Genomic DNA, 25,930 nt, shown 5'->3' with positions numbered 1-25,930 from the left:
GAGGTTGTTGTTCAGAACAATTCACATTTTAGCCAAATGGACTGGGACTCCATGACACCCCCAAAAAATCAAAGTTCAGGGTCAAAGGGGATTCTCTTGGGTGAAACGAATTCACCGAGCAGCTTACATCAGTTTACATCTGCAGTTGAGGCAGGTGCTACATCACCTGCCACCTTTAGAATGACAAGAAAGTGTATCATGGCTTCAACTGAGAGACGTTTAAGGTATTTTAGCAATTGGTGGCCGGGCGTGGTGGCTCGCGCCCCGTAATCCCAGCACTTTGGGAGGCTGAAGGAGGTGGATCACCTGAGGTCAGGAGTTCAAGACCAGCTTGGCCAGCACGGTGACACCACATCTCTACTAAAAATACAAAAAATCAAATAAAATCCAGACATGGTTGTGGGTGCCTGTAATCCCAGCTACTTGGGAGGATGCGGCTGAAGCAGGAGAATCGCTTGAACCCGGGAGGCAGAGATTGCAGTGAACCGAAGTCATGCCACTGCATCCAGCCCAGGCAACAAGAGCAAAACTCTGTCTCAAAAAAAAAAAAAAAAAGGAAAGAAAAGAAAAGAAATTTCAACCATGAAATCTGTGATTGCTTCATCCCTACTGTAGTATTTAATCAGTCAGAGAATAACTGATCAATCAGAAAATACAGCTTTAGTAATTTCATTTCAGAACCAAAGAAGAAATTTCTCCAGCTGCATTATCAGCCACATCATTGATAATGGGGAAGGAAAGATAGTCTACTGTAAATTTCTTTCTAGGTTTTCTTAGAATATGATTTTTAATCTTTTGGGAATATCATAGATATTTTTGAAAACCCTTCAGAAGCCTTTTTCCAAGGATAAAAAAAAAAACGCACAGGTTCACTTACACACAGAATTTCACATATCATTTCAGTTTCTAGGCTGCCAGAACCTATCTATGGACCTTCTGGGGACCCACGGACCCCAGGCCCAAATCTGTGAATCTGGAACTTTGCATGGTCCTGGAGGGCCAGCGTAGCCCTATGCCACACAGAGTAGATACCTGAAAAAGAACAAATAGATGAACAAATGAGCTAGACATTTTCTCGAACCTGTGCTGTTTCGGTAACATCTGTGTTTTTGTTATAGCCGGGGTCTGGTTTGTATAATTAAAAAAGTAGATCCCCTAGAAACCACTAGCCAGGCCTTTGGACGGCCATCAGGTACACACACATGTCATCACTGGTAAAGGGGAGGGGGCCCATTCTGTCACCGAAAGGATAGTCGCTTCCCTCCTGCTGTGTCCACACCCAACCCAGTGAGGCCAAGTGTTCTGTGGCCTGTCAGGATGGGGTTGAGTTTCTTGGCGGAATTTGTGTTTACACTGACCTCCCTGGCAGCTTTCATCTTGCCCACTTTCAAAATAACACCCTTTCCCAACACATTTATACAATGAAATTCCTTCAGTATGTTCTTGCTGTGAATATCTTCCCAGACATAATATTTATCCTGTCACAATCTGCGTTACTGCATATTTGTGTAATGTTAGTTACTTAAGGCATTTTCATTCTTACGTTATTTTACATGATTTGGGGAACAGCGTGGGAGGTTGCCTTTCAGGTGAGTGGAAGACTGCGGTCGAGAGGAAGAGAAGGTACATTTAGGGAAGGATAAATGGTGCTGGTATTCTAAACAAAGAGATGTGGCTTTGTGTAGTGGTTGTTACCAAGGGATGATCTGAATGACTCATAGTATTATTGTAGGGTCCAAGTCCTTCTCTATTCTATCACAGATTCATATAATAGAAGAAGGAAAAATCATCTGAGCATCCCAGACTTGTTTCGCAGATAATGTCCATGGTATAAGCTGGCAGTCAGATCTGGAGAGAATATAAGGAAAAGACATGAGTTACATTAAAATCAACTCTCCCATTTTCCCACTTTTTTCTGTTACATACTGATCTACACTTTAAAATAATATATATACTGAAATCTGTTTTCAGATCTCACTGCGAGCAAAAACAGATAAAAAAAGACCCAGTCTCTGATAATACCAAGCCTCCACCAGCCCTGACAGATACTGCCTTTCGATGGGCAGGTCAAAAGCTTGCATCCATGATCTGATGTAGAATTCATCTCTAGAGATCAGGCTTCTCATTCTGTTTCACATTTGCCAATAAAGGAGTAGCAACACTTTCCTAAAGCAAGTTGCTCCCTGCCCTACTTAAAGCCTGGGGTGGCCCAGGCATGGCAAGGACCAGCAGGAAAAGCTTTCTTGAAAACTGCTTGTGCTTGCAACTCGCAGTTTCACAGTTGATCCCTTCATAGTTTTCTTGCTGATTTTATGAAGTGCCAGACATTGCTGATGGTGTCACACAGCATTTTTAAATTGAGGTTATTTGTATGAACAATATTTTACAGTTTGATGGGCAGAAACCGCCACTTCTCTCCACCCACCCTCAACCCCTTCCTTGCCAGCCAGCTTGCGTTTGGTGGAGGCATTTCTTTTTGGTCAGACAGAAGACTATCCATCAGAAAGTGCCTGCAAGAGAAATAATGGTTGAGTGATTTTTAGAGCTTCCTGTTTCAGCAACAAGCATTATAGACATAAACAGTGATCCAGCCAACGGCTGCAACCCTGCTCTGGTTCTAATAAATCACTTTTGTATTTTCTTTTTTTGTGCTGGTTGGCAAGGGGCAAGAGAGGGTGGAGAAGGCTGGCTAAAAAGAACATATTCTGTCTTTCTGGTTTTTTTTTTTATTTTTCAGGAAAAATTGCTTGTTGACAAAGAGAGATGGTGTACTGTCTTTTTTTTTTTTTTTTTTTGAGACAGAGTTTTGCTCTTGTTGCCCAGGCTGGAGTACAGTGGCACGATCTCAGCTCACTGCAACCTCACCTCCCAGGTTCAAGTGATTCTCCTCCTAAATAGCTGGGATTACAGGTGCCTGCCCACCATGTCCAGATAATTTTGTATTTTCAGTAGAGATGGAGTTTCACCATGTTGGCCAGGCTGTTCTTGGACTCCTGACCTCAGGGGATCCACCTGACTTGGCCTCCCAATGTGCTGGGAGGCCAAGCGTGTAGCTGGTGTACTGTCTTATGGCTGTAAACTTTCAGCCAATAATTATGAAACAAGTTCAGATCAGTAAGGAGATGTTTATGAATAACCATGTACTATCAATATGGAGAGGGTGTGTGGTTTTTGAAGGCTCCGTTGGATTCTTAGCCAGTGGAGTGTGTGTGTGTGTGTGTGTGTGTGTGTGTGTGTGTGTGTATGTATGTGTGTATGAGAGAGAGAGAGAGAGAGAAAGGGAGAGAGAGAAAATGTCCATACTTCCATTGAGAGACTTCTTGGGCCAAATTATCTTTGAGGACCTAAATTCATGGTAATAACATCTTCTCTTCTAAAGCCCAAATAAAGCAATTAATGGAGATTAATAAGGAGCATTGTGGATTGAATGAGCTGCCTATGAATACTTTCACCTGTGCTCATTTTGTCGGCTCCCTGGCAGGGCATGGGGACAGATTACAGCACTTCAACGTTGGTATTTATGAACACCCAGCACTTACGCTCCATCATTGGTCCTGCTGTGAGTCTCATATTCAACAGAGATATATTTTGGTCTGTGTTGAAGACAAAGCTATTGATGGCATTCAGTTTGCACTGCACTGATTTGGGATTCCAGCACATTGCCCAGCCCCTATTAGCCTTTAATGGGCAGCATATCCCACTCAGGCACTCCATTTGACATCACTGAACTTCCCAAGGAAGGTGTCAGGTAATTGAGGGCTGTAGAAGAATCCCAGCAACTGCTTTTGAGAGGCTCATGGCCATTCTGCTGCTAGACTGAAAAATGCGCTTCCTCTGGTTTCCTTAGTGAGGAAGCATTCATTTAGCAGTCATTTAAACTGTGTTTTTCTCAAAGAAGATGTAAGTAAATTTCCTGTTTATTTTTCACCTTGGATTAATTTAGGCTTTTACCTTGAGATTTAAGACCATCATTAAGAATATATGGGCAGGGCCAACTGTAGAACTACCCCACCTCCCCTGTCACCTAACCCAAGGACGTGCCTGACCAGCTAATACGAGGGCTGGCCAGCACTCTGGGGTGGCATGTGTCCCTGGATGAGTCATCTTATGCAAACAAAGGTAACTCACAGGAATATGGGCAATTTGAGCATAATTGATCATTTGTGTGCTTATCAGATCTCTAGAGGTGGAAACAGTCCAGTTTGCTCAAGGCATTGGTTTGAGGTCTTTACAGATTTTTTTCCATAATTCTATTTGAAACTATTGTATAGAGGATAGTCGGTATCAATCATCTGTCTATCTTTCTATCTATCTGTAATTAATAAGGAATTAGTCTAAACTCACATCATAGTAAGGCTTTGTCTGCCTCTTTAAATGGCGTGTCTCTAGTACCCACAACAAATGTCCTGCCTTTATTATTCTATCTGAAACCACTGGGCAGTTTATTATCAGTATCTTATCTCCCTGCTTATCAATTTTGATGATAATTTTGCTCAGTGGTTCCCAACTGGGGTGACTTTGAGCCCCAGAAGACATTTGGTGATATCTGTAGATATTTTTGGTGGTCACATACTGGGTTGGGGGAGTGCCAGTGGCACCTAGTAAGCAGAGGCCAGGGATCTACTAAACATCTGACTGTGCACCCAGCAGCCTTCCCAGCAGAGACCCAAATGTCAGTAGTGCTGCAGTTGAGAAACTGATCTAGCTCGAGTTGTGCATGATCTAGCCCTGTCATCCATGGTTATGTTTCCCTTACCCCTTTTTATTCTGATATTCTGCCTCCCTACAAACTTACCAAAATATAAAACAAACTTATTTTAAAATTTATGACAAATTTCTGTTTAAAACTTTTCTTTTTTGAGACAGAGTTTTGCTCTTGCTACCCAGGCTGGAGTGCAATGGTGCGATCTCGGCTCACCGCAACCTCTGCCTCCTGGGTTCAGGCAATTCTCCTGCCTCAGCCTCCTGAGTAGCTGGGACTACAGGCACGCGCCACCATGCCCAGCTAATTTTTTGTATTTTTAGTAGAGACGGGGTTTCACCATGTTGACCAGGATGGTCTCGATCTTTTGACCTCGTGATCCACCCGCCTTGGCCTCCCAAAGTGCTGGGATTACAGGCTTGAGCCACCGCACCCAGCCTGTTTAAAACTTTTCATAGGATAAGAAATAGAGAACATCACTGCACATTAAAAGTTTTTTAAGAAGAAAAACATACCTGTGTTCTCTGTGCATAGAATTGCACCGTTCCCGTGCCTCTGCTGACCCTGCTTGCCATCTGGGGTCAGGGATGCGTGGTGCCTGGAGGAGTGGCTGCAGGTGGGGTGGTGCACACAGCTGGCCAGCTTCTCCAAGAAGGCTCCCCACTGTAGCCGCCCACTCATGAATGTCACACACGGTGAGGTCCACAAGGACTGCAGAAACTAGAAAGCTCTCTGCCAGAGGCTCGCTGCTTTTCCCTGAACACTTCAGTGGAGAGGCCACAGAGCCACTGATCTAGGAATGGGAATTGATGTCAGTGGACAGCGTCTACTTGTATTAAAAAAAGTGATATAGGGTCAGGTGCAGTGGCTCTTGCCTATAATCCCAGCACTTTAGGAGGCTGAGGCAGGAGGATCACTTGACAGCAGGAGTTTGAGACCAGCCTGGCCAACATGGTGAAACCCTCTCTCTACTAAAAATACAAAAATTAGCCTGGCATGGTGGTGAGCACCTGTAATCCCAGCTGCTTCAGAGGCTGAGGCAGGAGAATTGCTTGAACCAGGCAGGGAAGCGGAGGTTGCAGCCGAGATTGTGCCATTACGCTCCAACCAGGGTGACAGAGCAAGACTCTGTCTCAAAAAAAAAAGTGATAAAAGCAAGGTTCTGGCGTGTGTCACTGACGGACAACTCTCAGACACCAAAATGGCTCAGTCTGCATACCTTAAATAAAAATTAAGGCATTGCATGGCAGGAGGTGAGACAGGACCAAGGTTTGTGGGGTGCCACCCACAGGATGGGTCTGCAAATGCCACCGGCAGATAGTTGGCTGGGTTCCTTCAGAGCTTTCTCCCACCTGCCCCTGCATGTCAGTTTTGTTTCTTTTTTTTTTTTTTTTAAGATGGAGTTTCGCTCTTGTTACCCAGGCTGGAATGCAATGGCACAATCTTGGCTCACCGCAACCTCCGCCTCCTGGGTTCAGGCAATTCTCCTGCCTCAGCCTCCCGAGCAGCTGTGTTTCATTTTTATACTGAGGTTCAGGGATGGTAATTTGAAAACAAAATCTCTAGGGAGGCTCCCCTAGGTGTTCCAGCACATCGAGGTGGAGCCGGCTGCAGGTTCAGTTTCTGGAATAACTCTGGCTGTGTCTGCTCTGTTGGTTTGTCTGTTTGCTTGCTTTTGTGCTCCATGGAAACCCTCACATCTAACTTTCCTTCTCCACATATATATCTTCTTCCTTTAAGCTCCCCACAGGAGAGCAACGCTCCTAGATTCGACATAGAAATCACTGTGTGTCATATAATCTGTGATATTAAGCATTAAGCATCCAAATGGAAGCTCATAGATGCGTCTGAGCTGGGGTCTGCACAGAGCTCACGATTTGCCATAGGTGTGCTCTAGAGAGAAGGTCACCGGGGAAAAGCTTGAAAACAGCTGTGGCATGCAAGAGTGTGTGGAAACAGACCCAAGCACTGTGGAGAGGAAATGAAGGTGTGCTGAGGAGCCCCGAGGAGGTGGGCTCCCAGGAATTTTCCAAAATCAAGAGATCCAGCCCTTAACTAGAAAAAGCCAGGTGGTATCATCAGTAACTAAATGCTGCCTGACACAGGGTCTGTGAACGAATGACTTTCAGGACTGTTTTGATGTTAGGCAGTGCAGCCTAGTGGTCAGTACGTGGACTCCACTAACTTCCCCACCATGTTTCAACTTGGATGTTGTTGACATTTCGGGCCAGTTTTTCTTTGCTGTGAGGGGCTTTCCTGGGCATGGTTGAACATTTAACAGCATCCCTGGCCTGTACCCTGTGGCCACTAGCACCCACCCCTCAGCTGTGACAACCAGAAGTGTCTACAGCCATTGCCTAATGTCCCCTGGGGACAAATTGCCCCTGGTTGAGAACCACTGGCTGGGAGCTCTGTGTCCTTGAACAAGTTACTTGACCTGTCTGAGCCCAATTTTGACCTTGTCCATGGGAAGACAGAGGGACAGTGAGGATTACCCGAGACAAGACACAGGTTAGGAGTTGTTAATTTTTGCTGTGACACCCACACCATGGGATGGACAGTGGGGACTCTGTGAGTGAATAGCCAACAACAGCAAGAAGCAGCAACAACCAGGGGTCTGCTTTTTTGTTTGTCTAAATGGATGAGCTTCCGAGGAGAAAAACAACCTTTATCCTGATTTCAGGGCCCCATACAGTTCTGAGGTCGTGAAAGGGTTATATGCGTCAGACACTTAGATTCCAGTTAGCAATGGGAGAAGCGAAATTAAATATGTACTGTAATTTGAAGCACTGCTTTTCATGGGAAAAGAAGTTCTCCCAACTTAGCCTTTCCGACTCTTTTGTCCAAATATTAGTGGCATGCAAATATTTATGATTCATATGTGCCCCTTTTAATTCCCAATTGTATTTTAACAGTAAACACTGCACTGTAATAATGAAGCAGAATAATCCCTTTGTCCTGTCGCTGGGCTACACAGGCTGGCACCCGGCAGCTTCGCATTCTTCCTGAGCGATCACTGCTGCCTCCACCCAAGTTGAAGGGGTTTTGTGGCAGTGCCACGGCAGCTCGCCTTGGACTGCGCTTGAGGACTTCCGGGATGTTCCTCTGGAAGCCATTCTTAAGGTTGTATCTCAGCATTTTCATAAATTGCAAGTGAACATCCACACATGTTTTTCTCTTTTGGCCACATATAAACTGAGCACTGGTTAATCTAGCTGTTACTTGGTAAGGTTCTGACTACACGATTGTCTTGCCTTCTGGCCAAATCCCTGAGCTCTAGATTACACGAAACCCCTGTGTCCCGTTTAAGATTCCTTTGATTCATAATAATGACATAGAAAACACACACATCTATAGCGATGATTCTGTGAGTCTTAGGAAAGTAGCATGATGTAATATGAGAGGCGGGACACCTGTAGGATTCACTTAGATGTGCTGGCCTCAGTCTCCCCATCTGTACAATAGGTAAAGACCTACTAAAGACCTACTAAAATGAGAATACATGAGATACAGCAGGAATGCCTTTCATCTATGACTCATATCATCTGTGTTAGGATGATAAAAGCGAGATGGTGTGTGTGTAACAAGACAGGAAAAAGAGCTATGACCCCTTTTGATGATGCTCTTCCTTCTATAGTGAGAATCCCTGTAGAAGGGAGGAGGAGAGAGAGCAGGCCAGAGGCAGCATGGGTCTTTCTGAATCAGAAACGTTGGGAATGATGCTATTTTTCAAGACCCACTCCTCAATGGCAAGGAATTTATATTCCTTTGTCCTACTAAAGACCTACTAAAATGAGAGTACATGAGATACAGCAGGAATTCCATGAATATTCACAAATAAATGCCCATATAATAATATAATTACAAACCTTTGTTGGGCACTGACCCTGTGATGGAAATAATACTATCGATTCCTGTTTTATTAGAACTCTTCCTCTGCCTGCCCCACCAAGGTCATTTACTGAGGGCATTTCTTTCATTCACTCATTCATTTCATTCATCAGATAAACATTGTGCACCTACTGTGTGCCAGGTACTGGGCTAGCATGACAGATACAAATGTCAACCAAAGAGAAGCCACAGCCTTGGGAGCTAGTGAGGGACACGGCAATTAAGCAGGCCATCCTGTTCTTACTAGATAACACAATGATAGGTGTGTGTGGCGGGAGCCAAGGCGCAGTGGTGAAGAACCTAGTGAAGGTTCCGGGGTCTACCTGGACCACTTGTCATTCACTCGAGACCTGCAGGTGACAAGGAGACTATCCCAGTGGAGGCATGAAGAATCATGTCTCAGCAGAGAAAGCAGAGTGAGGAAGGAGCACCTGGCCTGTTGGGAGCTGAGAGATGCTCCAGTGGCCAGGATTGGGGGGTGATGGCGGGGAGCCTTAGAGAGAGATAGGAAAGGGATTGCCTTATCATCCACACTGGGAATTTGGTCTGATCCTAATGAAATGGAGAACCACTTACAACTGACTCCAGATACAAACTGTGGAAAGATACTTGGCTTGCAGTTTAAAGAATAGAAAGGACATTTTGAGGGTGCATGGGGAGCTTAGAGACCCATCCAGCAACGGAAAGCTCTCCTTTCTCCTTTCAGGCAGCCGCAGGCATGTGTATATCCAGCTTGCAAATACCCCATTTGGTAGATGGCACTGTACCTAGAAGTCAGCTCTCACCTCAAGCTTGCCTCAAGCTTCCCTCTCTTCCCTCTCTACCTTCACACACACCTGCCCTTCTTCCTACCTGCAGCATCAGGTGCTGCACACTAGTGAGCAGGAGCAGACGCCCCCCCAAGGCTGCCTTCCCTGAAGAATGTCCATGCCTGAGGCCTCCCTCCTGCAGCTCCATGTGGCCTTGGGCTGTGTGTTTGAGGCACCCAGCTAGGGGCACTATCAGAGTCAGGAGGAGGCCAGGCCCAGGAGGTCACTCTGGTCACGTGCCCTGTGTGACCCCGGCTCAAAGACACAGCCTGATAGATGAGTGGAAACTGGTGAACCTGGGTGGCTCTTCTTGGGGGAAGCACAGGGCAGCAGGTGTGGCCTTGGTCTCGAGGGGGCTGTGAATTCAGGTTCTTGGGGTGTTTGGGTTAAAACTTGGTTCCCAGGCTGAGATCCTAGGGACCTGTGACACCAAAAGGAACAGGAAGATTAGAAAGGGAAAATGAAGTCTGGGGAAAGGAAATGCAAAATTGCATGAGAACACTACGGTGCTTTGCGGGATAGGTGATATTCCACCAAAGAAAGAGGCCTGTCCCCACACCCCTTTTGCAAGCCTGAGCTCTTCCCTGCCTGAAGTTGAGCCCAGCACACTGTGACTTGGAAAAAGGAAGCTGTGCCTTCCAAATGAAACTTTATGTCATAAAGGACCGGCTATCAAACTGAAAGTTTACAGAGTGATTCATTGATTTTTTGAGACAGGGTCTCACTCTGTCACCCAGGCTGGAGTGCAGTGGCACAATCTCAGCTCACTGCAACCTCCACCTCCTGGGTTCAAGTGATGATTGTGCCTAAGCCTCCCAAGTAGCTGGGACTACAAGTGTGTGACACCAAGTCCAGCTAATTTTTTTTTGTTTTTTTGTATTTTTGGTAGAGATGGGGTTTCACCATGTTGCCTAGACTGGTCTTGAACCCCTGAGTTCCAGTGATCCTCCCATCTTGGCCTCCCTGAGTGCTGGGATTACAGGCCTGTGTCACCACACCTGGCCTCATTTATCAAACTTTTCTTTATTGCCTCAGAATAGAAGATACAAAGATGAGTGAGTTTCTTTCCTTAACTCTTTTTCATAGAACATCTCCAGAGAAAATGCTTTGCATGTCTTCGATTTTCTTCAAGTAAAACAGCTGTTTTTCAAACAACCCGTAATCCCAAACAAATGCTGTTTCCATGGAAAACTGAGTTCTGTATTCTAAGGACCTGATGTTCAGTTTTACGTTTGAGGGTAGCCCTGGTGCCAGTAGCTTAGGCCTCATGTCTGCCTTGTGACTGTGTGAGGTGAGTGCGACTGGATGAAGCAACCAGCAAATCCAGGCACTTTGCACACAAGTACGTACCATACGCCGACATCTTAATTCAATTCAGTTTAGAGAACTGGGAAATTATGTGCAAGTTGAAGGACTTGTACCCTGTCCAGAAATTCCCAAATAAATTAATTACACAGCTCCACTGTCAAAAATAGTGGTGAATGTTTGGGTAAGGAAATGGAAGGGGGAGCATAAGCATGAATTTGGCCGTTAGGTAGTTCCAGTGGAAAAGTGAGAAATCCAAATTAAAAATACTTCATAAAAAATACTCCAAATGCAGACGACTCCCGGAATCTGAGAGCGTGGTTAATTTTTATATTTAGTTATCCACCGTTAAAATTAGACCCAAAGCCATCTATTGTGAAAGGAGAAATCTCCTTGCAACCTTTCAGGATCTGTGGGATTTCCTGAATTTGCAAAGAGCAGAACTCGAGCCCGATTCACTGACTTTCTTGGTTTTCAAAAGCTGCGGTGTTTTCTTTTATTTTTCCTTTCTCACTCTTTGGGCGTTACAAGGCTCTGGGCACAACTGGCTTTCCTGCAGACATAGAGAAGCGAGTGAAAAATGTTGTGATTGCATTTCCTAAGGACAGTGAGCCTCAGGGCAGAGGGCTCCTTTGTGTCTTCAGCCTTCCTTTTCGTGACAAACAGCAAGTTTTACATCCCCTGAAACTGTCCCAAAAAGGAGAAGATGACTCATGCATCCAGACCTGCACTAAGGAGAGTGACAGGAACAGAGGCCCCTGCCGAGCCAAGGCAGGTAGACTGGGGATACCCGCAAACCGGACCAGAGGAGGCCGGACCGGCGGCTCTGCCGTCAGACATGGGGTGGTGTGGAGGGATTCTGCTGTGATGTGAACTCGCTTCATTTTTTAATATGCTCTTCCCACCTGGGCAGCCAATGGCCCGGAGCTGCATGTCTTTTTGCTTTGTAACCTCCTGGCCACCTCAGCTCTTTGGGGAGCAGTGTGCACATTTGCAGCAATCCTGAGGTTTAGCCACTTCCCAGATGTGGTGAGGAAGTGGAGAGTGCGCCGGGCCATGCGGAACTGCAGGTTCCAGCCGTGGCTTTATTTGACCACAATTGGCTGTCAGAGTTCACCAGCCTCAGGGCCGTCAGTGTCAGGACTAATCAAGCCCAAACCTGGGGCCTCCCTGCTGCCTGGCCCTGGGGAGTGTGTCATGGCAGCAATGTCCAGGAAGACTCACCCCGTGACCTTCTTCCCAACTAAATAAAGCAGTTAGTATTTTGTCCTGGCATTTGGATGGACACACTGGCGTCGAGGGAGACGACACATGTTGCCGTGAGGAGCACTGGCCTGGCTTGTTTACACAGCGTATCAGCCACTCACAGTTGTGCCTTACAAAGGTCACCAGCTGGCAGGGCGGGAGTGAACTTGAACTTGAAGTTGCACTTAGGCCTGGTAGCAGCTGCATCACCTGCTGAACACACACACACACACACACACACGTATGCACACATGTACATACACATGTACACACATACACACACATGTACATACATACATACATACACACGTATGCACACATGTACATACACATGTACACACATACACACACATGTACATACACACACACACACACACACACACACACACACCCCTCCTCACATCAGACGTCAATGCCACTTCTTCCCCGGCTCCTTCTCACGGGGTCTCTCACAGCCCTGGTCTTCACGGAATCACCTTTATCATGTCTTTCATGATCATTCCACTGACATTTACTGAGACCTTTTTCTGTGCTCTGCTTTTATATTCAGTATTCCATTTAAGCGGCAGAACAATGCTATGAGATGGAATACCCGCTTTGACAGACGACAAAGCTGAGGCCCCAGAGAGGTCAAGTAACTTGCCTAAGGTCGCACAGCTAGCAAGTGGCAGAGCGAGGTTTTGCACCTAAGTAGGTTGGCTTGAGAGTCCGCACGGAATGAATCACCTCTGTGTGTTTCCACCTTCATGGGATTTTGTATGGAATTCTCTCTCACTTCTTCCAAGCCTACATCAAGAGAAACCTCATCTACCCTGTTGTTTTTTGTTCCCACCTTCATATTCAGTATAAGAGTGTTTGTGCTTCTTTCTAAAGAAGGGTCCTCCTGGAACCCAGGCCCTGGCTGGAGCTGAGGCTGCTGCAGTGGTCAGGGTTCAGTGGGCAGGAGAAAGAAGGATGTGGCATTTACCTCTTTCCTTGGCTTCCTCCCATAAAGTCCACCAGTGACCCCTTGGCGGCCCCCTCGGGAGCCAAGAGCTGCCGACTGCCAGCAGCACACGCAGGGACAGTGCCGGGGCCATCTGTGCACTGACCAAGACTTCTGCTGGCCTCACCATACCAAGGCCACTGAGTGCTTCGGGGAGCCTTGGAGCCTCTGGGCTACCAACAGGAAGACTGGTTCTCTCGGCAGCGACCCCGTCCTCCCAGCCCTGCACTTGGTCCCGAAAAGCCCATTTTGGAGCTGTCGCTATTTAATCAATCTGCCCTCCTTGTTCTCCTGTGATTTCTCACTATTCCAGCTGCGGCTCGCTGGGAAAAACACTTGAGAGTCTTTTGTTCTCCACACCCATGTACTTAAAATACCAGGCCTATAGGTCATTTTAATGAGGGAATTTGGCTCACAATATGTGTGCCCTGAGGCACAGATCCCACTTCTGCAGATGCTGGCCAAGAAGGGCTGTGTCTCAGCAGCCATGGGTGGGGCCTTGGAGAGGGCAGGGCCGTGGAGAGGGCAGGGCCACGTGGAGGGCACAGCACGTGAGTCCCGTCAGGTGTGCCCGGCTGCAGCCCAGTGTCAAGGCTGTGTTGGGTCTCATTGGAAGAATACAAAGGAAACGTAAAGCAGTTTTCACGCAGTGGAAACCTATATGTGTGAAGAAGTCACCACTCTGTCTATAAGATAATAAGCAAACCTTCTTGTACCCAGAGCTGTAAGGAAGAGCCTATTGTGAGGGACAATACCAGAACTCTCCTCCTTGGTGAACCCCGTGACTGGCCAGAACACCCCACCTATTATTAGTGCGTGCTTGGTGGAAACGCCTCGTGACTGCGCAGAAAGTGGTGGGCATGAAATAACAAGAATTCAGATAATGAGCAACGATTTCACAAATATTCACTCTGATTAGGTGTTATTCCTGGTGACATAGATTCGTCTGTGCTTGACCAGGTGGGGTGTCATGGTCAACTGCCGGAAGTCCAAATGCAGCTCAGTGAGAAAATGCTTCTGAACTATAACCCAGGCTGAGTACCATGTGTACATTAGACTCACAGGGACAGCTTTTACTTTTTGGGGCAGTGGTAGGCATGGATAAAGTATCTCCAGTCCAGATTCCTTGTACTAGTGCTACTGGGTTTGCAGGTAGAGATTTGTGACATCAGGGACAATAACTGGAAGAACAGGAGAAAGCTCAAGGATATTGGTTCTGCCATATTGTGAAGCTGTGTGACTTTGGGAAATTTACTTAACCTCTCTGAGCCTTAGCTTTGCTACCTATTCATCAAGAACAATAAAATTCATCTTGTTTATTTCATGAGATTGGTGTGCGAACCAAATGAAACAGTATATGGGAACATGTTTAAAAAGTTGGAAGTTCTACATGACTTAAAAATGCCAATATTAGGAACACAACCATTCTTTTTTGTCATTTGGAAGTTGTGAATAGGGTGGTGGTAGGAGAGGCACCGTCAGAGCAGGACTGTTCCAGGGGTAAAACACAGGTACCTGTGGAGCTGTTGCCACTGGTAGAGCCATGGTGGGAGCTTTTATGACATCTGCTATTTGTACTGAGTTCAATAGTGTTCTCTAAAAAATGTACGTCCACCTAGAACCTCAAAATAGGGCTTAGGGTCCTTACAGATGTAATCAAGTTAAGATAAAGTCATACTGGACCTGGGTGGGCCCTAAGTCCAGTGACTGATGGTCCTTACAAGGAGGGGCGGGCACACGGTAGGAAGACAGTCGTGTGAAGACAGAGGCAGAGGTTGGAATGCTACAGCTGCACATCAGGAAATGCCGAGGAACACTGGCCACCATGTGAAGCTAGAGAGAGGCAAGGAAGGATCCTCCCTAGAACCTTCAGAGGGAGTGTGGCCCTGCTGCCACCTTGATCTTGGACTCCTGACTTCCAGAATCGTGAAGGTCTAGACTTCTGTGGTTTTAAGTCACCTGGTTTGTGGTCATTCATCACAGCAGCCCCAGGAAATGAATACAGCATTTTTATGAAGTCGTTGAGATGTTAAAGTGGTAGGCAACAGAAGAATCACACGTGCACCTGCCCGCCTACACGTGGCTGTGGGCATCCCAGGCCAGCTACATTCTTGGAAGATGAAATCAGAGAGTTGAAAGGCACATTGTGTGCATTCATGAACCCCCTCATTTTGCTGATGGGAAAACTGAGATCTGAAGAGTTAAATCATTTGTATTGGATCCTCAAACTTGTAACTCTTTTGCTGAAAGAACCACCTCAATCTCTCTTTGTCTCTCTCTCTCATACACACACATGCACCCCTACACCTACTCAGGACAGGAGCAATGGCATTATCTATAGCTATGCCTTCAGGGTACTTAAAAAAATTTTCAAATCCCCCTTCTCTCCTAAAGCCCCTTCCCACTTGCACCTTTTTCTACCTTTCTGTGAGGGCTACGTGGTGTACAGAAAAGGATCCCGCCCTCTGGGAGAGTAGGGCTGCACAGCCACAAACCCTGTTCTGTCTGACACCCTAAATAATCAAAGGTGAAGGATGGTTTATGAGGCAGCCCAAACAGCCGTAAAGCAAAATGTAGTCATCAGGGAAGGCTGCCTGGAAAACAAGTAACTGCCCGTTGCCAAATGCTGAAGGTAGGAAGACTGGCATGAAGAGTGCAGCAAGGAACCCTGGATGGCTGGAGAAGCGGGTGGAGGAAGGGAGGCCTCCGCCTTTCAATGCCGTGGCTTGTGGGTGGAACTGGGAGGATGCACATCGGGAGTCAGGTATGAATAGGGGAGGGGATGAGTGAGAAATTACTCAGGCAGGGTCTTACTAGTGAGAAGATCCTACAAACTGGTTCTGGAATTCAGTCTTGATGATACAGGTGATAAACTTTGTGGGTTCTTGACAGAGAGGGAACAGGCTGATCACGAGGCTTGTAGGGCCAGCTGTGGATCATATGGGTGTGGCTGCTCCCAGGCTCTGGCTGCCCTTGCTCCTGGATCTGATCTTGGAAAGCCAGAGACTGCTCAGTGAGATGGGCGGTTGCCCTCAGGATGTGCCTCCTTCTGCGGCAGCATCTTCCTTCACGTCACATCACGTGCCCTGCTTGCTGGGCCGGCCAAGGCCTCTTCTGCCCACTCCTTTCCTTCAGCTAGATGTCAAGGTAGGAAAGCATCCCGAATGTCAGCTGGTAGCATCTGAAGGATGTCCGAAAGCTGGCAGATCCCCAAAGCCCAACAAGACTCATTTCTAGGATCTGGGGACAGGCTAGCTGATGGGAAAGATGGATTTGGAGACAGAGCCACCTGGCACCCCTGATGCTTCACCCAGTGGAAGTCACTCCCCAGAAGTATCCTCACCTCGTTTACTAGACAAGTCAGCTGAGACTCTTGTTATAAAGACACAGTGGGCAGAGCGGGCTTCTTTATCTAATTGTTACTTGCTATTGCTCTTTTTATTATAGACTTTAATACAGACAGAATCCACATCCTTGGGGAGTGTTTGGTGGAGGTTTCCCATGATTAGGAATCGTGGCTTGCTGTGGCCAAAGATTTTATTTTCATTGAGAATTTTTCTGGGGCCTTCCTTTGTGTTAAGACGTGTGACAATTGAAAATGATTTGCTCTCTAACTTGGAGAGGAAAGATCATTGAGTTGTAAAATGGTGAATGGTTTTAGAGCAGGTGAGGGAGAGGATGGGCATGTTTGGGTTTCCTTTCATTTACTTTTAACTTCACTTTGTGCTACGTGATTAACGGGAGAAACTGTGTTGATTAAAGAACTACTGTATTGATGTAGGAAGATTGAACATCAGACTTAATCAAATGTTAGGGTCCTGTTTTAGACCCATGAGAAGCAGAGACGAGAAATAAAGCAGACACAACACACACACACACACACACACACACACACACACACACACACACCTTTGAATACCATGTGCCAGATACTGTTTTAACAGTGTTACTCATAGTAACTCATTTACTTTCCCCCAATTCTCACTAAGGTAGGAAAATTTGCATGTACCCATCTTTCAGGTAAGAATACTGAGGAACATGGAGATGTCTGGTGACTTGCCAAAGGTCAGCTAGCCAGATTTATCCTCTGAACCACTTGACCAACAAGAAGTGTTTTTAGATTAGTAAATGTATGCAATGGAAATGTTCTCACCGTTTATAAATATACATAAAATGTGTACATGGAAATTATGTGCGTTTTTTATTACCAGTACTTATCAAATCTCAGTCTGTCAGTGACATATGCTTAAGTCCATTTATGGGTCATCAATTTTGTTATGGCTGATCCCATGAGTACCTCTGGTAATATCTGATATTTTCAAATAATATTTAAAATCAGCCAGACTTAGTCTTTTAAAAATATAGAGAGAATAATTCTAATTTAGCCCATCTTCAAACTTAGAAATCCTATCTTTCCTAATCTTCAAAAGAACAGAGTAAGAAGAGAAAGATGGATATGGCTTCTTCCACTCTTCTTTGCTCTGAGTTATAAATAATTGGGGAAGATGGGAGCAGGGAAGTTAGGGACCGGGAGTGGAGAGCTGCCAGTCTGACTCTATGGTTTCCTGAAATCTTGACTTAACAGAAAATAAATACCAATCTTTCTTGATCTTGTATTTATTAACGTTAAAGCCATATAACTATGTGAAGTATCGTAAATGTGCATTCCAGAATTTAAGCCAAAATCCTGGGAGTGTTGTTAAAACTAGCAGCTTGTGCTGAAGGGCTGGAAAGCATTAATTAATGATTGGTTATTCAACAGCTATGATCAGGCCACCACCTCATTCTTTTTTGTTCTCTATTGTGTCCCAACAGGGAAAAGCTTCACTCTGACCATCACTGTCTTCACAAACCCACCGCAAGTTGCCACTTACCACAGAGCCATCAAAATCACAGTGGACGGGCCCCGAGAACCGCGAAGTAAGTTTACCCATTGGGGCTGGTACACCCTCCAGGCTGGTATACTCAGGGACCATGTCTCAGAATCCTTGGGTTCAACCTTTCCCCCAGGGGGATGTCAGGGCCCTGTAAAGCCAAAAGTTGCATTGTCACCATTCTTGCTACTCAAAGCTTGGTTCTGCGCACTGGGCTCTTTTTGAAGCATCCTTTTAGAGGACAGAAGGAAATGAGGCTGACTCAACTGCATGTTCAGGGCGGCAGGAAACTAAGGACTACTTCCTCAATATACAGTAAAGTTCAACAGGATCAGAAACAATCAGTAAATGGAAGATGGGCCAGGCACAGAGGCAGCCCAAAGAGGCCTGAGGGTCAGAGTGGACCACAAGGGAGTAATTACCATCTATCCTGGCCTTTTATTAATTCATGAGGGCCAGAGATGAAAACTATGAAAATGACCCTTTTCTTTCTATGGCACAGATCAAAATCTTATTACAGGCATGTTTAAGATAGAGAGTGGGAGGGTAGAAGAATGTCTGGAGAAAACCAGTAAATATAGAAAGATAGTACCAAAAAATAGCTCCTGGGAGGAAAGCTTTTTAAAAAAGGAGTGAGGTTGTTTAGTCTGCAGAAAAGATGTCTTCACAGTGACTTAATGACTATCTTTGAGTAACACCAGAGTAACACTCTTTTCCAGAACCACACCCTTCCCCAGGATCTGAGGCTGGGTTACAGTTCCAGGTCTGTGGGGCTGCCCAGCATCCAGATGTCTTCAAACCATATCAGGTCCCTGGTAGAAAATTAATACGCTCTCATCTTGGAGCGAGGGATATTGAAAAACAGCACTTCCTACTGTCCCCAAAAGCCAAGATGCAGGAAGGTCAGGTCATAAAATGAAAGGGTTAAGAATTTGGACTTTATGGGCAAGCCAGTGGAGTTCTTACACCTTCAGTGAGTTACAGAGCCTTGCTGAACCTCGCTTTCCTCTTCTGTGAAATGGAGATCATAACGAGAGCTTCTTATAAGATCAAGCCAAATGATGCTAGGTGCCTGATGCAGAGAATGGAGGCAGGAAATGTTAGTGATCCCCATTAGGGCATTCCTGTCTTTATCTCTGGCTACGGCTCCAGGCCCCTCTAGATGACTTTCTCCACGTGGTGGTTTCTAGGTGGGATTTTAAGGTAGCTCTGCAGGCTTTCCTGTGATCACGGCAGCTTTTCTGGCAGCCTTCCCTCTGGTCCTGGCCACAACCTCATGGCATTTGGATCGCCTTCTGGAACCATTCCCCAGGCTGCATCTACTTTCCCAAAGTCCCTGAATGGATGGAGCTCTGCAGAGAACATGACCACCAGGGACAGCCCCCCAGGATGTGGCATTCCTTGTCCACATCCCTTCCTTCTGCTTGCTGGGCTCTGTGACTCCCTCCACATCTGAGTGCATTTTTCCCCAGAGGATCCTCTCTGCTTTTTCTGATCAAGACTTTCTGGCCACGTCTAGACTCAAGACACTCTGGGACTTGATAACAGACCCTGATTCTTCTTGATGGGCGAGAAGCAGGTCATAGACACAGACAGGACCACACAGGCCCAAGGAATGACTATGATCTCCTTCTAGGCTTCCAGAGTAGGAATGTCAACCCGGACATTCCTACATTAATGTAACCCTGCATTAAACAGAACATAAACACCAACGTGAGTTTGTTCTCCACAGAGGGCCGAAGAGGAAGCAGGCTTGAATTATACAAGATGCCTGGCTGGGAGGGAGGGAGTTGTTAGGTGTAAGAAAGTTAACTTTGTGGGTAGCTGCACTTAGAGAAGGGCTCCTTCAAGAAGCCATAGAATCACTGTCTTTATAAATAGAAGCCACAGCCATCTCTTGGGCTGTTTAAATGCCGACCAGCCTGAAGAAGCTGAGGCCAGGTGACCCTGGGTATACCCTCTACTTCTGTTATTTCCTCATGCATAAAGAAGGCTGGGTTTCGCCTCACCGCCAGCATTTCCTGTAACATTTAAAGAAATAGCAAAGTGGCTGAGCTTCAGAAAACAAATGGTGGCTATTCTGACTTTTAAGAATTGGCAGTCAGAGGGGGAAAGAGAGTCTATGTGATTGTAACGGTCCGCCTGTATATACAGTTTACTCTGCCCCTGCTGTTTTATAACTTAAGAAAACAGTTGTTACACGGAGAAGCGCCCTCTGAGCAGACAGAAGGGAATTGTGCCAAAGAGGCATCCATTTTTACACAGTCTTCCCTGCTAAGTGGAATTTGGGGTGTGGGGAAAAACTAAATGTGTGGAATAAGAATAAGTCTGATATAAAGAGGTGCAATAGCCCCAGGTAGAGAGTCTGGCATTTCACAGGGGACTTCTAGAAAAAAGTCAAGTGCATGCAGACTCCCAGCGTGGCTTGGGTAATGCTGACTTTTCTATTTGCCCTATGAAGCAAGAGGGGCCGTCACTGCTAATTTTAGTATTCTGGTTTCTTATCGTTTGAACGCCTTCATTCGGGGTGGGAACTTCTCTGTGGTAAGCTTTGCTCACAGTTGCTTTCCAATGTAACATAAAGAGAGGACACTGCATGTGAATCAGGATGCCCAGATATTGCCAGATCTCTGGATGAATAAGACCTCCCGAGTCCCCTCTGTGATTACGGTGCCATGAATTCTGGGAAATCCTGGCAAAATGGTCCTGGTATTGCCAAGACCAGATGGAATTGTTTTGGAAAATTCAATAGTTTCATAGTATCAAAGTCTTTGAGAGCTAGGAGGAGGCCGAGAGAGCCTTTAGAATAATCACCTCATAGGAAAGAGAAATCAGCCCCAGAAAAATGAAATCATTTGCCTAGCTTTAAAAGAAATAGTTGATGATGAAGCGGAAACAGAATGAGGAGTTTCTGATGTCCTGTGCTCTCCAGTTACTTCTGTGCTGTCCTTCATCCATCTACCTGCCCGTTCATCTGTTCCTCTCTCCATCCATACCTTACTGTCTGTACAGCATCTATTTCTTATAGATTGTTTGACCTGGCCTCGGTATCCTCACGTTTAAAATGAGGAGTTGGCTTTTATGATTGGCTGGCACATTGGGCTCAGCTGTGTCTGTTATAGAAGGGCAGGCACGGAGCCTTGACTTGAGGTATGCGTGCAAGTTTAACTAAATAGAGCAGTTAGTATTTTGCCCTGATATTGGGATAGACAAACTGCTGTTCATCCTGCCGTTCTGCTGATTAAGTTAAGGCCTGAGAATGAGAAGCTGTGCCACAGCCCATCTGCTGGTCATGCCTAAGGGATAACTTGATGTGTTCCTCCCCTCTTCCATGGTTTTCAGTGGTGAAGCTGTAGCAAAAAGTATATGCCAAAGATAATTTACAGTGTTTTCTGTTTCAGTAATGGACCTGCCCCTTAGAAAATCAAGACTTGTTTTTCTCATCTTCCATAGGACTTTAAGAAATATCTTAGAGTAACATAGATGTTATTAATTGTTGAAAAATTAACCTTATCGTGGAGAAAGTGCACCGTCAGAAGGTATTCTCTGCCTGGAATGGGTTCTTAGTAGCGCCAAGGTGGGCTCTGTTTTTGGTTAGCAGCTAGAGCACTTAGTAGCTTGTTGATACACTGAGTGTCTCCTCCTTAAGCACAAGACATAGTGGAAGGATTTTTCAAGAAAAGGATATTTGAGAGTGTTTGTTTGTTTTTGACACAGCGTCTTTCTCTGTTGTCCAGAGAAAGATAGTGCAGTGGCATGATCTCAGCTCACTGCAACCTCCACACCCCCTGAGTTCAAGCAATTCTCCCTCCTCCAACTCTGGAGGTCCTGGGACTATAGGTGCCTGCTACCACACTCAGCTAATTTTTTGTATTTTTAGTAGAGACAGGATTTCACCATGTTGGCCAGCCTGGTCTCGAACTCTTGACGTTAAATGATCTGTCCACCTTACAGGCATGAGCTACTACATGTGGCTGAGAGTTGTTTTTAATGTATGTTTTATATTTCTAAGATCTAATGAAAAATTCCATCTCTCAGCTCACACAGCTATACTTTAGGTGTCTCTATGCTAATATTGAGATCCCAAAGCATATTCTCTACAGAGATTTCACTAAATAATTTGAGTGCAGAAATTGTTTCATTCACTGCTATGGAGGAAGATATTTTCCCAAGGAGAGACTGAGGAGAGTGAGCAATGGGGACCCTAACTGACCCATCTTGGGGTGCTGGTCCTGGTGGTATGGGTTGGGCAGCCTTTACCTGTCTGGTCAGGTATTTGTTACATTGAGAAGCTGAATTAAAAACCAAAAAGGTTAATGAATATATGGGTCATTTTCAAGATAACTTTGGTCCATCCCTGGGTTAAAGGAGTCCTTCATGTGACTGTGTTCTGCTTGAGCTCTTGATGTTCACAATAAGGGACAACAAGGTGGAGCTCTTACTTACAAACTCTGGAGTGCTTCCTGGGGCACCAGTCTTCTGGTGGACTGGTTTGTTTTTACAGCAAATTATAGTTAAAATAAGTTAATCCAAGGGCCTAATCTTCATTACTCAGCTACTTTTTAAAGTACTTGGTTGAGATAATACCATATGAATATCATTTTCTTCTATGACTTTGAGTGTATATAGCAAATTTGTTATATATAAATGAATATGAGAAATAGGATCTTTATATATGGAGAATGTGTTTCAAGTGAAGAATAGAAATTGGATGAAAGGCACCTGTAGGCCAGGTACCGTGGCTCAGGCCTGTAATCCCAGCACTTTGGGAGGCCAAGGCGGGTAGATCATTTGAGGCAACTGGAGATCAGCCTGGCCAACACAGGGTAACCCCGTCTCTACCAAAAAATACAAAAGTTAGCCTGGTGTAGTGGTGCACACCTATAGTCCCAGCTCCTATGGAGCCTGAGGCAGGAGAATCAGTTAAACCCAGGAGGCGGAGGTTGCCGTGAGCCGAGATGGTGCCACTGCACTCCAGCCTAGGTGACAAGAGTGAGACCCTGTCTCAAAAAAAAAAATAAATAAAGGAAAAAAGGAAGGAAAAGGGGAGAGAGGAAGGGAGGGAAGAAGGGAAGGAAGGAAGGAACCACCCCATAAAATTATGGTGATAATGGACCTAAAAATAATTGCTCTTAGGATTGAGTAACACCTAGTTCACAATGTTATTTTCTCTTAATCATAAAAATACTTGATAATAGCAATAGCTAACATTAGACAGTGTTATTTGCCAAATACTGTTCACAGTGCTTCACGCATATTAACTTGTATAATCTTCAAAAGAACAGGCAGAGAAATTGAAGAAAAAATAAATCATATACCTTGCCCAAGGTCACACAGCTAGTAAGCCAGAATGTAAAGTAAGGCATCCAGGGGTCCAAAGTGGCTCCCGCCGGAGGTCATGGCGCTTGCGAAGGCAAGGTCATCAGTTCAAGGCTAACCTGAGCAACCTCATAAGCTCAAACTGATTGGCAAAAAAAAAAAAAGTAAGGCGTCCAGACGTTGGCACGCACTGACACCAGTGTCTGTTTTTAAGAACTGCGCTGGCTGCTATTTGAGCCTCGTGGTACTGTAATTCCTGTATTTTTTTATTAGGAGAGTTTATCAATAAAGTTCTGGGTCACATATGGTTTTCTTCAAGAAAGCAGAGCCCTGCCGCTTTGACATTCGTCATGTTTTTGTACTGACAGGAGGGAGTCAGCGTTTCCCCGGGCAGGGCTGCGGGACATACCCCTCTCCCACTCCTCCCGGGAGTTCATAATGCATAGCCATGGCCATGCTGGTCACAGGGGCCAGTGGTTGGTTCTGATTCTGTCACCAGGGTCCACTTGGGGACCTGGCATGAATGGAGACCTGAACCCGGGGTTGTACAACATAGACCTCCTCCTCCGGTGTTGGCCTTCAGGAAAGATGGGTAAAGTGGTGGAAGTGACCTGCAGGACAGCGGTCCAAGTCCGGTTCGCCCTTTAGGAAAGGGTTTCCTAGAGGGCCCGTGTGCACAGAACGTAGCTGTTGGGAGGATAAAAAGATGTGTCACTCTTTGCTCTTAAATGGTTATGAAAATGTCAGATGGTTTTATGGATCTGTGACCTCGGGGTTATAATTCCCAATCCACAATCACGTTGCTTACTGGGAATGGCTTCAAGTGTATTTTCCGGGTAATGAACAGTGAGCTACTTAATTCCTCTTCCCTTGAATTTGTCAAATTTGGACTTGGACTTTAGTTCTTTCTGGATGAAATCCTGATTCACACAGGAATTAGAAAGTAATTCTTCCTTCCCTCCCACCTAACGCAGGAGCAAGGCAGAGGCTCAGAGAGGTGGAAAACGCTGCACTTACTCCTATCCCCTCCTCCCCATCTTGAAAGGCATTTCAGGCCAAGCTGAAAATTCTGGAGGAGCTTCCCCTGATACTTTAATTCCTTCTGTGTTAAGCCCCTCAACTACCTGATGACTTGGCAAAGGCAGTTTTTAAAGCGATAATAATAATTGTGCGTAAATGTCTGCAGCAAATTTTAGAATGTATTTCTGCTGCGTATTTTTAGTAGTATCAATGCAGACCAAGAAGAATGATTTATGCATGTGGGTTTCCTTGACCCTGGAGTGGAGGCTAAGGTCTGAAAGGGCCCCTGGGGTGAATGGGAACATAAGAGGCTCCTAAAGGGAACAGGCTTCTGTCCCAGAAGCATCATAACCCTCCTGATGCAGCTCTGAGTGAGCTGGCATGGTCTGTGTGTTCTTGATAATTTTTTCTAGCTTATACAAAAGCCACTGAGATTTTTTAAGATGGCATTTGTATTGCTATACAAAGAAAGAGAACACGAGTTCCTTCCAGGTACCATGAAAACCCGAAGAAATGATCTAGGCACCTTCTCAATCTACTGTGGTGACAGAGAAGAGGGAAGAAACTTAGACCATTACATGGAATTTCTCTTTCTCTCTGGACCCTTGCAAAACCATATCACTATTTTGAATGCCACACCAGTGAGGTCAGGATCTAAACTAATATATTGCGGTCCTTGTTAGAATTCATTATATGGCATGCCATAAGAAAAAAAAAAATGCTGTCTGTGTTTAGGCTTCTGTTTCTTAACCTTAAAACGTGTAAAAAGGTTTCTGGATCCTGAATTCGGGGACCTGGATTTTCACACTGGCGCCATCAGGCCAGTGGGTGTGAACCTGAGTAATTATCTTAAATACTTTCGTCTTCATTTTCCTTTCCTGTTAAACCAAGCAATGGGAAGAGATAATCTCTAAATTAGTTCTCACTCAAAAAGGGTAACAAAATATGGTCAGCGAAATAAAGCCATAAGTTAATTCCCATAAACAGGCCCCTTAGAGGAGAGAGGCCTCCAGGCCTTCTCCCCTGGGCAGTGTCATCCAAAATCACATCAGACACATCCAACTGCACCCAGGTGGTACATGAGATGGATGTCTTTTGTTTTTTTTTTTCCTGTAAAATTTTTAAAGGGCTTTCTAATTTGTTCTGAAATTCTCTGGCTGTAAGTGATCCTGACTTCTCTGCCACCAACATGCAATCAAGACTAGGGGTTGAGATCTCCATTTTGGCACTTGCTCCCACTGCAGGAGCTGATAGCTGGGGGGAGCGGCTGGTTTGACTGAGCCTCTCTAAAACAGGGACAGTGGCAGTACACAGTCACTCACTGGAAGGCTGAATGCAGCCGCTTCTGTGGCTTAGAACATCCCTGGCACATAATACATATTCAAAAGAGGGCAGGTATAATTCAGTTTTAGTCTTGAAATCCTTTTGGAAATGAGAAAACTCTAAACCAAAAAGATCTGTGGCTTCTAAATTTAAAAATTCATGAAGTTGCCATAATGTTGCCCCACACACACACTTTTTTTGATATTTAATTAAAGATTTATAAATTTTTATTTATTTTCCTCTTTTTCGTTTTGCGTTTAGACCCAGTAAATTTTTTTTTCTTGGTATATTTATGGGCCCCAGGAACACTCTTGGCATTGGCCCTAAGTCTCTCATGGGTAGCATGGCCTTGCCCCAAATGGTACACTTTGTGAAAAAGTCAGAGAAAAATCACGTCTGAGTAACATCAAAAGTCAGCTCTTAAGATCCAACACGTGGGTCCTGTTCAGTAGAGGCG

The 25,930-nt window shown here is 45.4% G+C and overlaps 1 protein-coding gene across 2 annotated transcripts in view; it reads left to right on the top strand.

The window, feature by feature from the left end:
• RUNX1 (RUNX family transcription factor 1) overlaps nt 1–25,930 on the top strand; it is a 260,816-nt gene that overhangs the window by 171,285 nt on the left and 63,601 nt on the right. For both annotated transcript variants that reach the window (XM_008986640.5, XM_008986637.5), the window contains exon 6: nt 17,753–17,857. In XM_008986640.5, coding sequence (XP_008984888.1) covers nt 17,753–17,857 — 105 coding nt within the window. The remainder of the gene's footprint in view (nt 1–17,752; nt 17,858–25,930) is intronic.

This window comes from Callithrix jacchus, chromosome 21 (assembly GCF_049354715.1).
Source record: "Callithrix jacchus isolate 240 chromosome 21, calJac240_pri, whole genome shotgun sequence".
Taxonomy (NCBI): domain Eukaryota; kingdom Metazoa; phylum Chordata; class Mammalia; order Primates; family Cebidae; genus Callithrix; species Callithrix jacchus.
The sequence above is the reverse complement of the archived record's forward strand: the minus strand, read 5'-3'. Positions and strand labels throughout refer to the sequence as shown.